Source organism: Myotis davidii, unplaced genomic scaffold (genome assembly GCF_000327345.1).
Source record: "Myotis davidii unplaced genomic scaffold, ASM32734v1 scaffold792, whole genome shotgun sequence".
Lineage (NCBI taxonomy): Eukaryota > Metazoa > Chordata > Mammalia > Chiroptera > Vespertilionidae > Myotis > Myotis davidii.
The window spans coordinates 637,748-656,238 of record NW_006283548.1 but is presented as its reverse complement, the minus strand read 5'-3'; the positions used below and the strand labels follow the sequence as shown (position 1 = coordinate 656,238).

General features: G+C 38.8%; 1 protein-coding gene across 2 annotated transcripts in view; it reads left to right on the top strand.

Moving 5' to 3' along the window:
• The first annotated feature begins 18,061 nt into the window (after positions 1-18,061).
• Positions 18,062-18,491, top strand: part of CAND1 (cullin-associated and neddylation-dissociated 1) — a 58,084-nt gene continuing 57,654 nt past the window's right edge. The window contains exon 1 of one of the 2 annotated variants that reach the window (XM_015565054.1): positions 18,062-18,491. In XM_015565054.1, the coding sequence (XP_015420540.1) occupies positions 18,433-18,491 (59 nt within the window). In that variant the 5' untranslated portion in view covers positions 18,062-18,432. The other variant, XM_006753771.2, reaches the window with a different exon arrangement.

Here is an 18,491-nt window from a genome sequence, read left to right as displayed (position 1 = left end):
GACAAGTTAACCAACTATAATTCAACAAAGAAATCCCTGCTCAACACAGACACATGCCTGAGAGACCTGCACATTGAAAGATCTAAAGGTGGGCAACTGGTAATAAATAGGGAGACAAGAAGGGAAGAAAGCTCAGATGGCATGCAGATGGAGCCCTGAAGCCAGGAGCTCGAGGCCCAGCCAGGAGATAGAGGAAGACGGCAGTAGAAGGCACTTCCTTCAGCCAGGAGGAACAGAGAGCTGTGGGGGACAGGCCAGCAGTGGGAACGGCAAGGGAGTGAACAGTGTCTGAGACAGCAGACGCCTGACAGAGTGAGGAGTTCTGCTGGGCAGCTTTCCACTGTCTGACAAGATGGTGGGGTTTTAGACAAAGAAATGGAACCACAAAGCCCTGCAGCTGCTTGGACTCCCAAAACTCACCTCCCATTGCCCTTGGAGTTGGGTCCAGGAGTATATTATCTGTAAACCAAGAGCTATTGCAGTAGAACCACTGTTTCCCTCATGTAAAAAAAATCCTGTGATTCAGTGCCATCTGCTGGAAAATAGGAAAGACTTCTTCATTAATATAGACAGATATAAGTGCCTAGGCAAAGAAGAACAGCAAATACCATGAATAACCATGGTTACAAGGATGATCAAAAAGAAAATGAAAAATTCCCAGAAAGTAAGCTGGAACACATGGAAATATGTGATATAAATGACAAAGATTTCAAGATTGCAGTTCTGAAAATACTCAACTAGAAATAAGAAAGTATAGACAAGCAATTCAATGCATTCAGAAAACAATAAACAAAATGAGTACTTCACTAAAAAAATTGAAACTTAAAAAAAAAATACCAATCACAAATCCTGGAAATGAAGCAGACAATTAAGGAGATTAAGAGTGCTGGCTCAGTGTGGCTCAGTGGCTGAGCCTTGACCTATGAACCAGAGATCACGGTTCTATTCTGGTGAGGGTGCGTGCCAGGTTGCGGGCTTGATCTCCAGTGTGGGTCATGCAGGAGGCAGCAGATCAATGATTTTTCTTTCATCATCGATGTTTCTTTCTCTCTCTCTCTCTCTCTCTCTCTTTTCCTCTCTGAAATCAATAAAAATATATTTTTTAAAAAGAGTAAACTACTGAGCATAGAAAACAGAGTCAATGAGATCGAGGAAAGAATTAGTGATATTGAAGATAGGAATCTAGAAATGACCCAGAGGAAAGAAAAGAGAGACCTGAGCTTAAAGAGAAATGAAAGAACTCTACAAGAACTATCTGACTACAACAGAAAAAGCAATATTAGAATTATAGGCATTCCGGAGGAGGAGAAGAGGGAGCATGGGATGGAGAGTCTATTCAAGCAAATAGTGTATCAGAACTTCCAAACTCTACGGAAAGAACTAGATCCTTGAATCCAAAAGCAGGACACCTAGCCACCTCTATCAAAGGAGGCTCTCTCCAAGGCCCTTGTTATGAAAGCTGTCAAAAATTAATGACAAAGAAAAATTCTCAAAGCAGCCAGGGAAAAGAAGGAAGTGACCTACAAAGGAAAACCCATCAGAATTTCATCGAGCTTCTCAGCAAAAACTCTACAAGCCAGAAGAGAGTGGAACCAAAATATTCACACATCTGAAAGAGGGAAATTACCAGCCACAAATAATATATTCAGCAAAATTATCTTTAAATATGAGCAGGAAATAAAGATGTTCCCAGAAATGCAAAAGTTTAGGGATATTATCACCAGAAAACCTCCATTGCAAGAACTACTCAAGGGAGTTATTCTACCTGAAACAAAGAACATAAGGTCACAATACTACGAATAAGATCATCAGAAAAACTTATAGCATAAACAGGGATAATTTGTGACAACAAAAACATTGAAGGGGAGGGAATAAAGGTCTGAACTGGCAAAGGAGGATGAATATCAGATGCACTCAAAAGGAAAAAAAAAAGCTATGCTATATGTAACTTCATTTTTTATAAACCTAATGGTAACCACACATAAAAATCCACAAAACCAGAACACACAGCTTAAAAAAAGAGGAAACAGAGGAAAGAAGTATGGAATACCATCACACAAAAACAACAGACAGAAACACAAAGGAAAAGAACCAATGGAAACACAGGACTACCAGAAAATAAAAGATAAAATGGCTATTGGAAATCCTCATACATCAATAATTATCCTAAATGCAAATGGTCTCATACATAAATAATTATTCTAAATGTAAATGGCTTGAATTCACCAATAAAGAGGCACAGAGTAACAGAGTAGTTCAAAAAACAAAACCCAACCATATGTAGCCTACACATGACACATTGAAGCTGCAAAGACAAAGGTAGATTCAAAGAAAAGGGTAGAAAATGATTCTCCAAGCAAGCAACATCCATAGAAAAGCAGGTGTAGCCACATTTATATGTGAAACTAACCAGAAAATCAATAAATATTGGCCTTAAATGAAACACTAAACCAAATGGACATAATTAACATTTACAGAACCTTTCATCACAGAGCATCAGATTATACATTCTCCAGGCACAGCATTCTCAAAGATTAACCATATATTGGGTCACAAAACTAGCATCAACAAATTCAAAAAGACTGAAAGTTTACTAAGCATATTCTCTGACCACAATGCCTTGAAATTAGAAATAAACTGCAAAAATGAAGTAAAGAAACTCACAAATACATGGAAATTAAACAACATACTATTAAAAAATGACTGGGTCAAAGAAATAAGAGAGAAGATCAAAAGATATATAGAGACAAATGAGAATGACAATACAACATATCAAAACTTCTAGGATGCATAGAAAGCAGTAATAAGAGGGAAGTTTATATCATTACAAGCCTCTCTCAAGAAATAAAAGAAATCCCAAGTGAACAACCTAAACTTACATCTTAAAAAACTAGAAAAAGAAGAACAAAAGCAACCCAAAGTCAGCAGAAGAAAAGAAATAGTAAAAAATTGTAGCAGAATTAAATGAAAGAGAAAGCAAAAAGACTATACAAAAAAAATTATTAAAACAAAGAGCTGTTTCTTTGGAAAGATTAATAAAATTGACAACCCCTTGGCTAGACTCACTAAAGAAAAAAAGGGGAAAAACCCATATAAACAAAATCAGAAATGAGAAAGAAGTCACCACAGACATCATAAATATACAAAGAATCCAACTAGAATATTATGAAAGACTATATGCCACCAAATTCAATAACCTAGAAGAAGTGGATAAGTCCCTAGAAATATCTAAGTAAATCATGAAGAATTGGAAAATTTAAATAGACTGATCAGAAGTGCGGAAATTAAAACAACCACCAAAAATCTCTCAAATAATAAAAGTCCAGGACCAGATGGCTTCACCAGTGAATTCTACCAAATGTTCAAAGATTTTAAACCTATCCTTCTCATACTCTTCCCAAAAGGAGAGGCAATATTTCCTAACACATTCTATGAGTCCAGTACAACCCTGATACCAAAACCTGGCAAAGATAGCACAAAAAAAGAAAACTACAGAGCAATATCTCTAATGAATACAAATGCAAAAATCCTAAACAAAATACTAGCAAATCAAATACAACAGTACATTCAAAAAATAACACATCATGATCAAGTGGGGTTCATTCCAGGGACACAAGAATGGTTCAACGTATGCAAATAAATCAAAATAATACACCACATTAACAAAAGAAAGGATAAAAATCAGATGATCTTATCAATGGATACAGAAAAAGCATTTGGTAAGCTATAACATCCATTTATGATTAAAACACTCAATAAAATAGGAGTAGAGGGAAAGTGTCTCAACAGGATAAAGGCCATATATGATATATGATTCTCCAAGAATATCATATTCAATGGTGAAAAACTGAAAGCTTTTCTTCTAAGATCAGATTCCATTCTCACCACTCTTATTTAACATAGTGCTGGAAATCCTAGCCAGAGCAATAAGGAAAGAGAAAGAAATAAAAGACACCCAAATAGGGAAGGAAGAAGTAAAACGTCATTTTTTTTTTTTTGCAGATGATATGATTCTACATATAGAAAACCCTAAAGACTCCACCAAAATAATATCACAAACCATAAGCAAATAGTCAAGTTGCAGGATACAAAGTCAATGTGCAAAAAAATCCATTGCCTTCCTGTATATTAACAACAAAACTTCACAAAAAATAAACGAAAATAAACAATTCCTTTTGCATTTGCAACCAAAAGAATAAAATATGTAGGAATAAACTTAACAAAGGACATGAAAGACCTATATACTGAAAATTACAAAACATTATTAAAAGAGATTAAAAAAGACACAACAAAATGGAAAAATACTAGTACCCCATGTTCATGGATTGGAAGAATCAACATAGTTAAAATGGCCATATTAACTAAAGCAATATACAGATTTAATGCAATACCCATCAAAATCCAAATGTCATTTTTAAAAGAAATAGAATGAAAAATCATAAAATTTGAATGAAACTACAAACGAACCTGAATAGCCAAAACAATCTTGAGAAAAAAGAATGAAGTTGGAGGCATCATGCTAACTGGCTTCAAATCATACTACAGAGCTATGATAATCAAAACAATATGGTATTGGCAGAGAAACAGAAGCACAGATCAATGGAAAAGAATAGAGAGCCCAGCTATAAAACCACATGTATATGGAGAAGTAATTTTTGGCAAAGGAGCCAGAAACACACAATGGATTAAAGATAGTCTAGTCTCTTCAATAAACAGTGATGGGAAAACTGTAAAGCCACAGCAAATGAATGAAGCTGGATTACAGTTTGTCCTCATGTACAAAATTAATTCAAAATAGATCAAAGACCTAAATACATGACCCAAAACAATGTTACATAGAAAAAAATATAGGTACCAAACTTATGGACCTTCGTTTAAAAAAAAAGAAAAAGAAAAAGAAAACCAACAGAGTAAAATAGTAAAGAAAAATCTATCTGCCCCAGTTCATTTCCAGGCCTGGATGACTATCTCAAGATATCAAAAAGATATCATCAGCCCTAGCCAGTTTGGCTCAGTGGATAGAGTGTCAGCCTACAGACTGAAGGGTCCCAGGTTCAATTCCAGTCAAGGGCACATGCCTGGGTTTCAGGATCGATCTCCAGTGGGGGGCGAGCAAGAGGCAGCCGATCAATGAGTCTCTCTCATCATTGATGTTTCTATCTCTCTCTCCCTCTTCCTTCCTCTCTGAAATCAATAAAAATAGTTTTTTTAAAAAAGATACCATCATCTCAATATATCAAAAAACTAGTTGACTATTACTAAGTAGCTACTGATATTAAGAAATTTGGAGAGAAGTGAAAAGGTGCTTAAATATAGTTAGTAAAATAAAGCCTCAAATTTATAAAGAAAAAGATGCTGTAAACTATGCAAACTATAGGATTGAGAGTTTGCTATGACTACCAGTAGGACTCTAGAATAAATTATTAAGTCTTTAAGAACTGAGAAAGGAAACTCATGATCGGGTTTACTAAAAATTCATGTCAGATAAGCCTCATAATATTTTTCATAGGATTATAACATATATCTTGATTTTACAAACTCCATTGACAGGTTCTCTCATAATATCCTTTGTAGAAGATTTATAAGAAATGATGTTTGCAGATTAAGAAGTATAATTAGTGAAGTTATATGGATTTGTAAGTGGTGTACTTGATTAATGATATTCTCCAAATGGCTGATTAATGAATTAAAGCCAAGTCATGAAGAATTCTCCAGGGTATATTACTGTCTTATTCTCTCTCTCTCTCTCTCTCTCTCTCTCTCTCTCTCTCTCTCTCCCGCTCTTAAAGTAGTTGTTTATGGATATTGCTGACATATGCCTAAATTTACAGAAACTTAGTAACAGTAAGAGGTAGCTAGCATGTCTCATGTTAAAATCAACATTCAAAAATATCTTCAGAAACTGAAGCAAAATTCTACAATTAGATTACAAACAAAACAAAGCAAAACATGACCAACAAAACAAAGTGTGGGTCTCAGTTTCTCAATGCTAGTTGCACAGTAGAATTACCTGAGGAGATTTTTATTTAATTGGTCTGGGTGCAGCCTGAGCATCAATATTTTTTAGAAGCATCTCAGTGGATTCTAAGCTCAGCTGGAGTTGAGAATCACTTGCAATACACTAACAGTGAATTTACAGGAGCGGGTGGTAAGTGAATAACCAGGTCAAGTGCATGTACAGAAGTGTTTAGAGGATTTTGTGAGCCAAAAGATCAATGAAGCCACAGTGAGATGTGACAACTGCAAAAGCTGAAATGATCTTAAATTGTAAATATCGAATAGATAATTAGGAAATGTTAAAAGTAACTCCCATTTGTCAGGCAATTACTCTTGTATCAGGCACAGTAAGAAAGGATTTGTCACGCATGATATGGTTTAATCCTCACATTATCTCTATGAGGTAGATATTATTATCCTCAAATTGTAGTGGAGAACACTGAGGCTTAGTGAGGTTAACTAATTTGCCTAAATCATTCAGCTAATATATTGTGTGGCTAGAGTTTACGGATTTACTATATGAGTAATGAATAGAAGAGGGCCTAGAGAGACTAACTGTACTGGGAATATTGGAAAGGAAAAGTCTAAGTGATATTTTAATGAAGAATTGGTGTTGAAGTGAATATAGAGAATGAAGAAAATGCAAAATTTAAATATTTTCCCAAGATTTCTAGTCTAGAAGACTGGAATATTTGTAGAACCTATGAAAAAAAAATGTAATAAGGAAGACCGTTTTTTGGAGAAATATAATTTTGTTTTTAAATAATAATAGTTAATATTTATAAAGTACTTACCTTGTATTAAGCATTTTATATTCATTTCATTGAATTCTCATATAATCCTAGGGATCATTAGTATTAATCTCCTTTTAGAGAAGTTGCCCAAGAATACAGAATAAGTGGTATAGTGAGGATTTGTACCCAGCTCTCTGTGAGTTAGAGCCTGCACTCTGAAACTCCTGGCTATACAGTATCACATGCTGAATTTACAGTGACTGTGCAATATCCAAGCAGAAACGTGCCAGCACTGTGGGAAACATGGGAGTACAGCACAGGCAACATGACTGTCTTATATGTTCAAGTAATTAAGAGTGCATAACTATGCCTACCAAGTAATTTTAAATGGAGCATTAGCACATAAACATTTTTGTGTTTAAAAGATTTTTTGTAGATATAAATGGGAAATATATACTCTCTTTTTCGCAATTCCTGGTTCCTCCTTTCTAGTTAATATCTCTTACTCTCCAGTAGTGACAATTCTGAGTTATTCTTTTTATATCTTAGATCAAGCACTCTCTTTGGGGGAAAATCCATGAAAGAAAACTAAAATTTACTTTGACTCCTATTCTACCTAAGTTTGTTTTTAGCTAACGTGGCTTCTATTTTTATCATTATTTTGGCATCTTTATTGAGGCACAATTAACATCTGAAAAACAGCAAACATTTAAAGTGTGCACATTTGTGAATTGTGACACTTGTATATACCTATGAAACCATTATCACAATTAAAATAACACATTTCCATCAATTTCAAAACTGTTCTGCCACCGATCATAATCTGTCCTTCTCTCCATCCTCATCCCTCTGTGACCACTGGTCTGCTCTTGTCCCTGCAGATCTAAAATTGTATGTAAATAGATTCACCAATTGTGTAGTCTTTCTCTATGATTTCTTTAATTTATACAATAATTTTGAGCATCATTTATGCTGGGGTGTGTATCAATGGTTTTCTCTTTTTTACTCTAGGAAGTATTCCCTTGAATGGATTCATCATAGTTTGTTTATCTGTTCACCTATTGGTGGACTTTTGGATTGTTTCAGTTTGACACTACTACAAATAAATCTGATATGAACATTTGTGCTCTTTGTCTTTGTATAGACATATGCTTTCATTTCTTTGGGTAGATACATAGAAATGGAATGGCTGAGAGATGGATGTTTAGCTTTTTAAGACAGTTTTCCACCAGCAATGTAAGAAAGTTGCAGTTGTTCCACATCCTCACCAACACTTTCTGTGGTCAGCCTTTTTCATTTTAACTCTTCTAATAAGTCTGTAATGTTACCTCATGGTCGCTTTTTAAAAATAGATGTTTTTATTGATTTCAGAGAGAGGAAGGGAGAGGGGGAGAAAGAGAGAGAGAGAAGCATCAATTGGCTGCCTCCTCTGTGCCTCCCTACAGGGATTGAGCCCACAAACTGGGCATTCATGGTCACGTGACTCGAACCTGCAACCTCTTGGTGCATGGGAGGATGCTCAACCAATTGAGCCACAAAGGCCTGGTTCATGGCAACTTTAATTTCTCTTTTCCGAATACTAATGATATTGAACACCTTTTCATGTGTTTATGTATCATCCTGTAGCTTCTTTAGTGAAGTGTTTGGTCAAATCTTTTGCCTATTCTATATAATAAAAGGGTGATATGCAAATTGACCCTAACAGCAGAACTACTGGGAATGACTGGTCACTATGACACACACTGACCACCAGGGGGCAGATGCTCAATGCAGGAGCTGCCCCCTGGTGGTCAGTGTGCTCCCACAGGGGGAATTCTGCTCAGCCACAAGCCAGACTGATGGCTGCCAGCACAGTGGTGGTGGTGGGAGCCTCTTCTGCCTCCTCAGCAGCGCTAAGGATGTACGACTGCAGATTAAGCCTGCTCCCCACTGGCAAGTGGACATCCCCCGAGGGCTCCCGGGCTGCCAGAGGGATGTCTGATTGCCAGCTTAGGCCCGATGTCACGAGGAGCGGGCCTAAGACAGCAGGTGGACATCCCCTGAGGGGTCCCAGACTGCGAAGAGGGAACAAGCCGGGCTGAGGGGAACCCCCACCCAATGCACAAATTTTTGTGTATCGGGCCTCTAGTTTTAAAATAAGAATCTGTCTTATTATTATTGCATTCTATGGAGTTCTGAATACAAGTCCTTTGTCAAATATATGTTCAGCAAATATTTTCAACTGCTTTAAGCCTTGGTTGTACTGTTAAAAGTAATAGTTTGTGCCCATCAGTAATCATTATTTGCTAAGTCAATTCTAGATTGTGATATATCTTAATTGCTAATAACCACATCAATTATAATAAAGCTCTCACACCTGTTATGAATTAATGCAAATATTTCTTGTATTCACCATAAAATACAAAGAGAGTTTACCTAAAATTTTTTACTTAGGTTTATAGAAATGTTTGTATTTTCCAAAGTTATATAAATACAGTAAAAATATCTATTTCAATTAATGAACATTTTTTTTCTAGAATGTTTTTAGCACTTCATATTAGTATAAGTAATAATAATGGACTGATTTCATTGCATGAATATCCATTGTTGAAAAATCTCAGCATCATTTCATTATTTTCACTAAAATTACTCTCTTCCCCACTTTGTTTTTTTGTAATTTTTAAAAAATATCTTTGAGCCTTAGCTGGTTTGGCTCAGTGGCTAAAGCATTAGCCCAGAAGTGTCCCAGATTTAATTCCTATCAAGGGCACATGCCCAGGTTGTGGGCTCAATTGCCAGTAGGGGGCATGCAGGAGGCAGCCGATCAATGATTCTCTTTCATCTTGATGTTTCTCTCTCCCTCTCCCTTTCTCTCTGAAATTAATAAAAGTATATTTAAAAATATATATCCTTGATCCTGTGGGCTCATTTGTCTTTAATTTCTTTTTCACACCTTTTCTCAAAAGTAAAAACTTGCACCTGGTAGCAAGCAGATATTTTTATAAGCAACAGGACAAGACATCATAAGCACATCTGTATTTAAAGCAAAATGCAGCATTTGCTGAATTCTGGCACTTTCTTCTGTATCCTTCTGCCAAAACTGATAACCAGCTTTTACATTTATAAAGTTATATTTTTAGTTGCCTGAAAATCCTGGACAGTGATCTTATAAATTTGTATCAGAAAATGTCATGCTTTTTAAATGCCAGATGATGGTTAATCCTGTATAATAAAAGCCTAACATGCAAATCAACCAAACAGTGGAATGACTGGCGGAACGACCTGTCACTATGATGCTCACTTACCACCAGGGGGCAGATGCTCAATGCAGGAGCTGTCTCCAGCCTGCAGGCCCCATGCTAGCCAAAGTGGGTGCCAGCAGGTGCCCCCCAATTGTCCCGCTGGTCACCCTGCAGAGGGAAGCAACCAGAGGTGGGGGGGGGGCAGAACCAGCGAGTGAGCAGCAGCAGGCTGGCCAAGGCTGGTCCCCACAGAGGACCCCCTGATTGCCCTTCTGGCTGCCCCACAGATCGGCCCTGATCACCGGCCAGGCCTAGGGACCCTACCCGTGTATGAATTTCATACACGGGTCTCTAGTATTATTATAAAAGTCAAAAATAGCCCTAACCAGTTTGGCTCAGTGGATAAAGTGTTGGCCTGTAGACTCAAGGGTCCCAGGTTCGAATCCGGTCAAGGGCATGTACCTTGGCTGCGTGCACATACCCAGTAGGGAGTGTGCAGGAGGCAGCTGATTGATGTTTCTAACTCTCTATCCCTCTCCCTTCCTCTCTGTAAAAAATCAATGTATACATATTTTTTTAAAGTAAAAAATAAGAATGAAATGGTAGATAGTCTAAAGGCAACACCTTAGTAACATAAATAATCTTTGTAATTTTCTCTAATACACTGCAAATGTACTTCTAACTCTAACAGAATGATCCCTTCATAGAATTGCAATAAAGTTTGATTTAGAGTGCCACTAAAAATTAACAAAGAGCGCCTAGCAGTTGTTTAGAAGAGAGTAGATCATAGGAAAAACTCTAGCTGTTGGGTTGTTTCCAACCAATTGAAAATAAATCTTCTTAAGATTAGTCATATATAGCATTTACTGCCTTTTGCATCTAAGTTGAATTCAGTATTGACAAATGATCTGTAACAGGAAGCATTTTATGTATTTATATTTGTATGCAAAGCTGTCTACACTGAAACACAAATCAGAATTGCCCTTTCCCTTCTCTATTAACATATCAGCTTTGACATTCAACAAAGAATTGTATTTCAGAAATTAATGACTACTTGAATAAATATAGCTCTATTTTCTTTATTTCCTTTAACTCAATTTACAACAAATGTATGAATTAAGCTCAGTCCACATTTACTTAGCAGAAGGCTGTTTTAAAATAAATATCAAATAAATTCATTTTCTATCAAGACTTTCCTTTTTGCCATCACCCACTGAGAATTCAGTTAAAAAAAAATTAATGGAACAATGATATCCAAATCATGTTTCGTGGTATTCTGATCCCTTGAAATGGAAGTTGAACTTTAAAAAATTTCAAATGTGTCAAGTATCTGCATAGGGAAGGAGAGGGGAAGGAAACACAATTCAATTAATAGGGATTCTACATATATTCCTGCTAGGGATTCACAAGACTTAGCATATGAAATGTTCTGAAATGTCCCACAGTTAAGAAACCTACTTTCTAAACTCTTTCTTAACCACAACTCTACTCTCTACCACATACTCCCCCACCAAGAGTATCTGCTTCTATTGAGTTACAAGAGTATCTTATGGAACTAGTTTTAGGGACTAGTGCACAGTTTGGGAAATGGTACAGTGGAGCTTCCTTGTAATAATAGTGGAGAAAGATGGAAATTGATATAAAGCCCTCAGGCATCAATTGGGAAAATAACCTGGACTCAGTAATATTCCTCTCAAATATCTGGGGAATTATATGTTATCTATTTAGGCTTCAAGAGCTATAAAACCGACAAAGAAAATTTTGTTCTTTGTTATACAACTCCAGACCTTTCCCTTCTCTCTACAAGAGTCACTGTCACTCTAAACTTATCCCTCTTTACTGCCCGTCCACATTCTTAGAGGTCTCTTTCCTCACATTCCCTCCACATATGTATAAAATGAAGCATTTCTTACTGTTTTAGAAGTTCCCAAGATGAAGATGTTAGGCATAAAATATCCTATTTTTAAAGACACCCACCAAGGGAGTCCAGTCTCACCTTTTAGGAGTGACTTTGTTGCTCTGGTTCTACTAACACCCTTCAATCTGTGAGATGACTACCATGGGCAGAAAGGATTTCAGAGAAATGTGACAACTACTAGTTCACAGAGTTCTGGGTGTTGAACTGTTCCTTCCCTTCCTGCTCCAAAAAAAAATCCCATTTCTGAAAAACAGAAAATACCCCAGCACTCAGAAGAAATGAGAATCTCTTAATTAATATTTATTTCTAAATACTTAATTCACCCCAGTCTTAACCGTATTTAAACACTTAAAGACAATTTCAGGATCTACTTCTCATTGCAAATATAGAATATAAATTTATTTTAATTCTATACTTATGGTAAACAATGTTATCAATTTTGCCTAAAAAAAAAGAAAAAAGATTTAAGATTTGGTCAACATGAATGTTCCTCAAGGTTAAGGAACATGTCTTGCTCATCTTTGATCCCCAGTATCTAGTACCTGCCACAGTGTAGGCACAAAATAAATATTTACGAATTAAGCTAGGTTACTGGTTGATATTTGAAGAACCTTCTTACAGCTAAAGGGACTCCATTTTTCTTCCTCTCTCAAATTTCTTGTCTAAGTTTTCTATTGTGACCATTGACTAGAACAGAGGTTCTCAACCTTCCTAATGCTGCGACCCTTTAATACAGTTCTTCATGTTGTGGTGACCCCCAATTTCATTGTTACAAATTAAACATAATTTAAGCATAGTGATTAATCACAAAAACAATATGTAATTATATGTGTTTTCCGATGGTCTTAGGCGACCCTTGTGAAAGGGTCATTTGACCCCCAAAGGGGTCATGACCCACAGGTTGAGAACCACTGGACTAGAAAGAAACCTTTCAGAGGATAGTCTTATCTAGACTTATTTCCTTTGCACTTAAATTAATTTGCCTTTACAGATCATTAAAGGAAAAGATTTCCCCACTATTCAGTAACCAGACACGTTTAGTGACACACATATCAAGTCTCTAAGTGGTCAAGAATACAAAATAAAATTGAGTGCTTCTTATGACTTTGTCACGGGCTAAGTACTTGAAAGAAGCAGAAGTGATTTAAAGTTGGTAGTATATGCTCTTAAGGAACTTACACTCTTATTGGAGGCTGGCATATAAACACTATGATTGATTCAAGATTTTTTGAAAGGGATACGGGGGCTGTGAAAGACATCCCAGGTGGGGAGAAGCATTCCAGTATAGAGATTTGGAACATAGGTTCCTAAGCCACATTTGCCTGGGTTTTAATCCTGACTGTAATTTATTGGGTGACCTATAGCAAGTTGCTTAAACTCTCTGTGCCTCTTAAAATGTGGGTCAAATGAGTTAATGCAGCACCTGCCTATAAGCAAGTGCTTATCATGATAATGATGTATAAAAACGTGGAACTGGGTCTTTGAGGGACTCAACAAAGAAATTGATGGGAGCAATTCCTAGATTAGAACAGTGAGAGAAAGGTCAGAAAGAAAGGGATAGTGACAGATGAAGGAAGCCATTGATTGCCAAAACATTTGGATTTTATTTAGTAATAACTTTTTAAAAAAATATTTTTATTGATTTAAGAGAGGAAGGGAGAGGGAGATAGAAACATTAATGATGAGAGAGAACCATTGATTGGCTGCCTCCTGTATGTTCCCCACTGGGGATTGAGCCCGAAACCCGGCATGTGCCCCTGATCAGAATTGAACCCAGGACCTCTCAGTCCACAGGCCCATGCTCTATCCACTGAGCCAAACCAGCTAGGGCAGTCAGGGAACTTTTAAGCCTGGCTGGCATGGCTCAGTGGTTGAGGGAAGTGTTAGGACTATAAGGCATTATAAACCTTAACGGCCATTTGAGAACAAAAGACCAGGAAAGATTTGCTGGATATCAGGAGTCAAACCATGTAAGGAATGGAAACTGTCCTAAGACACCTGATTGCACACCTGCATTCCATCCACATTCCAAGCCCACCGACTCCCCGCACCACTGGCCCCAAAAACAAATGTCAACAAAAGTTTCCCGCCAGTGATTGCATGTAAGGATGCAATTCCAGCTCCAGGGTGCTGCCATCATTGATTCAATGTCCCCTTGGCTCCATGCTGCGCAGCCCTTCCCTTTGGATATGCCATCCCCCACCCCCTTCCCTTAAATAAAGTCAATTTTTCTTAAATCACCATCTGAGATAGCTATTTGGCCTGCCTGCACACATCATCCACCATGTTCACCTTCCAAATGTAAATTACAGTATAGGGAATATAGTCAATGATATTGTAACTATATATCGTGTCAGATGGGTGATCACTTCTTAAATTATATGTGTCTAATCACTGTGTTGTACTCCTGAAGCTAATATAATATTATATGTCAGCTGTAATTGAAAAAAAATATTTTTTTTAAAAAAAAGATGATTCCCTCTTGAACAGAAGAAAGGGAGGGTGGATACTGGTCAAACCAAGTCTGGTGGCATGGAGGTATGTTTTCTCTGAAATAAGGTGCAAAGTCATCTGATAAGAATGAGAGGGTTGGTGTCAGAATTAGAGGTTTGATGAAACGTTTACAATAGCTTCTGGTTTCATATAGAAAAAAAGGAGAGAGTCCCAGCTGGAGTGGCTCAGTGGCTGAGCCTCAGCCTATGAACCAGGAGGTCATGGTCTGATTCCTGGTCAGGGCACATGCCCAGGTTCTGGGCTTGATCCCTGGTGTGGGGCATTCAGGAGGCAGTGGATCAATGATTCTCTCTCATCATTGATATTTCTATCTCTCCCTCTTCTTTCCTCTCTGAAATTAATAAAAAAAATATTGTTTTAAAATTGGTAACAGTATTTTGAAAAACTGGCTATGTAGAATGGTTTGGGATAGAGACACGTAAAAGACAGAATATAATAATAATAGTCAACTTTTATTAAGTGGTTATCATGACCTTTGTAAATGTGCAAAAAATATTAGTTATAAACATTATTATGTTCCAGACCATGTGCTGAGTACTTTATATGCAATATATGTTATGACTGAATTGTGTTCCCCCAAATTCATATGTTGAAGCCCTAATCTGCAATGTGAAGGCATTTAGAGGTAGAGCCTTCAAAGGAGTAATTAACATTAAATTAGAACTCAGTTAAGGTTAAATAAGAGTAACAAGTTGGGGCCTAATCCAAAAGGACTGGTTTCCTTATAAGAAGATAAAGAGTTGCCCTAACCAGTGGTCGGCAAACTCATTAGTCAACAGAGCCAAATATCAACAGTACAATGATTGAAATTTCTTTTGTGAGCCAAATTTTTTAAACTTAAAATATATAGGTAGGTACATTGTCATTAACTTAATTAGTGTACTCCTAAGGCTTAGGAAGAGCCACACTCAAGGGGCCAAAGAGCCACATGTGGCTCACGAGCCGCAGTTTGCCGACCACTGCCCTAACCGATTTGGCTCAGTGGATAGAGCATTGGCCTGCGGACTGAAGGGTCCCAAGTTCGATTCCGGTCAAGGGCATGTACCTTGGTCGTGGGCACATCCCCAGTAAGGAGTGTGCAGGAGGCAGTTGATTGATATTTCTCTCTAGCCTTCTCCCTTCCTCTCTGTAAAAAATCAATAAAATATATTTTTTTTAAAAAGAAGAGAAAGAGAGACCAGGGGTGGGAGCACACAGAGAACAGGCTGCGTAAGAACACAATGAGAAGGCGGTGATCTGCAAGCCAAGGCCTTAGGGGAAACCAACTTTGCTGGCACATTGATCTTGGACTTTCAGCCTCCAGAACTTTGAGAATATACATTTCTGCTGTTTCAGCCACCCAGTGTATGGTATTTTCTTATGGCAACCCAGTTAGACGAAGCTTATTGGACTCTTAAAACAGCCCCATACGGTGATACTCTCATGATGGTCATTTGTTACCCACAAAGAAATCCAGGTTTAGAGAGCTAAATGTGAATTGCCTAAGACACTAATAAGAGGCAGTAAACAGGATTTACACTCAAGCTGTCTGACTACAAATATTATAGTTCAGTCGAAAACTGAAAAATGAAAGGATTTACACATAGTTTGGATTCAGGCTAAAAGAAAAGGTTATCACCAGATGGCAGATTTTAAGCCTTGGGGTGCACACAAGATAAATGACTGGATTATTTGTGTGTGGAATGTATGTGTATAGTTTATATTAACTACCGAGGAAAGGTCGTTCAGATCAGAAGGGAATTGCAGCTGAAGCTCTCAGGGAACCTAATGATGGCTGACCGGCAAAATGAGGGAAGAGATGTGGTACTACTGGGGAGAAAAGCAGTATTAAAGTAAAAGGATACATGGGGTAAACAAGAATAATGAGGGGAAATTTGGATATGGATTAAGAGGTCAAAACCTGTGTCATCTGTGTTAAATTTTTTTCTTAAATGTTTTTATTTATTCCAGGGAGAAAAGGGGAAGGAGAGATAGAAACATCAATGAGAAGAGAATCTTTGATCGGCTGCCTCCTGCATGCCCCACACTGGGGTTGGAGCCTGCAACCCCGGCATGTGCCCTGACCAGGAAATGAACTGTGACCTCCTGGTTGATAGGTCAACCATTGAGCCACACTGGCCAGGCTGTTTTAACTTTTATTACCTCTAACAATACCTTGCTTTTATTGTGTGTGTGTGTGTGTGTGTGTGGGTGTGTTTTCTCTTTTTTGTTAATCCTCACCATTGATTTTTAGGAAGAGTGGAAGAGAGAGGGAAAGACAGAAAGAAACATGGATGTGAGAGAAACACATCCATTGGTTGCCTCCTGTGAGCCTCCAACAGGGTTGGGACAGCCGAGGAGCCTGCAGCCAAGGTACCTGCCTTTGACCTGAATGGAACAGGGACCCCTTGGTCCACAGGCCAACGCTCTATCCACTGAGCCAAACTGGCCAGGGCCTTGCTTTTAGAAGACACTGAATAGCATTTGAAGGCTATAGGAAAGGACAGTAGAAAGGTCAGATTTAACACTTGGAAGGAAGTAGCTATTGAGAAGTTTTTGTTTTTCTTTTTTTTTTTTTTAACAGGCGCAGTAACAGATTGAGGTCGAATTTTTCTTGTCTCTTGACTGGGTTTTTTTCTTTTAGAAACGCCTGTAGCTAGCTCCAACTAAGCAGATAAAAAATCTGGATACTAAAACAAGTGATTTGATATCTAATCTATGAATGCTGTGTGTATGTCTCTCGGCACAATAAAATAGACAGCTGTAGGATTATCAAGTCCAAAAAAAAAAATTGACTACAGAAGGTACTCATTGAGCTAGCTGCTCTGAATAAAATGAGTAGGCATTGAATACAATCATCAGTCGTTGCCCCATGAATCTTATGACGCGTCTTTCTTGCTTTAGGGAGCTGGCTCTTAAACACATGGAAGGAGGATGCCCAGCAGAGCATCGGCTGTCTTTAGAGGAGGCTACCATCACTTTTAAATATTAGTGGTAGAAAGTTCCTACTAGGCCTTTGCCAAAAACACCAACTGCTCTGCAATGAGCCTGCCCAAAGGCGGCAGCCTGGCTCTGCAGACATCCCTTACGCAGACAATCCGAATCTGCGGCAGAAACCCAATGCGCGGCGATCTAAAGGTTTTCTCTCTACCACAGCTGCCTTGCCAGACTGCAAATCCCAGCATTCCTATCCTACGGGAGTCAATAAAGAGACGCTGCTTCAGCCAATCACATCTTGATCCACTATAACACCCCCCCCAAACTGAATTCTGGGATTTGTGGTTTTCACGTGGCAGCATTCTACCATCGTGGTTAAAGCAGTGTAGGCCACGCATCCGATTCAAAATGAAAGCTCCTTTAAGTCATTCTATTGTTGGTCTCCAGGCTAACCCGTTCATTAGCATTATTTCTAGGCCTTATACTCGTTAAAAAATAGTAAACTTTTTCCTCCGTCACACAGGAAAAAAAAAGTTATTTTTAGATTAAGGCACACTGGTCCCACTCGTCCCCCATCCTTTAACCGTCGCATTTAAGTCTCGCGAGAAGAGCCCCTTTGGGTCGTGGTCTTGCGTCCTAAAAGGCGGTGCACGTGAAGACTGACAAAGGCCTCCTCCAACAGGATTGCCCTTCAACTAGCGTCGCTACAGCGTGCGTGGGGAGACCTCCGTGAACCCTGACCTCCGCTCGCCGTAGCGTCCCGCGTCCGCCGCCCCCGCCCTCGGAGCGAAGGAGGCGGGTTTTGGCCTCTTGCCCCGGGGAGAGAGTGCGGAGAGAGTGGGAGCGAGCCGAGCCCGAGTGGAAGGTCCGGCCGCACTCCTTGCTTCCCATGAGCCCGCTGTCCGGCGAGCTGCGCCGTCGTTAGGCCGGCCTCGTAGCCTCTGCTTTCCCCGGGACAGGCCCACGCCTCGCCGGGGAGGGGGCCACCCGTCGAGGCGCCTCCCTCGTCAGCGTCGGCGTCGCGCTGCGACCCTGGAAGCGAGACCGCCGCGAGCGAGAGGAGCAGCAGCAGCGGCGGCGGCAGCGGGCAGCAGCAGCAGCAGCGCCAGCGGGCGGGATCGAGGCCGTCAACATGGCGAGCGCCTCGTACCACATTTCCAATCTGCTGGAGAAAATGACATCCAGTGACCA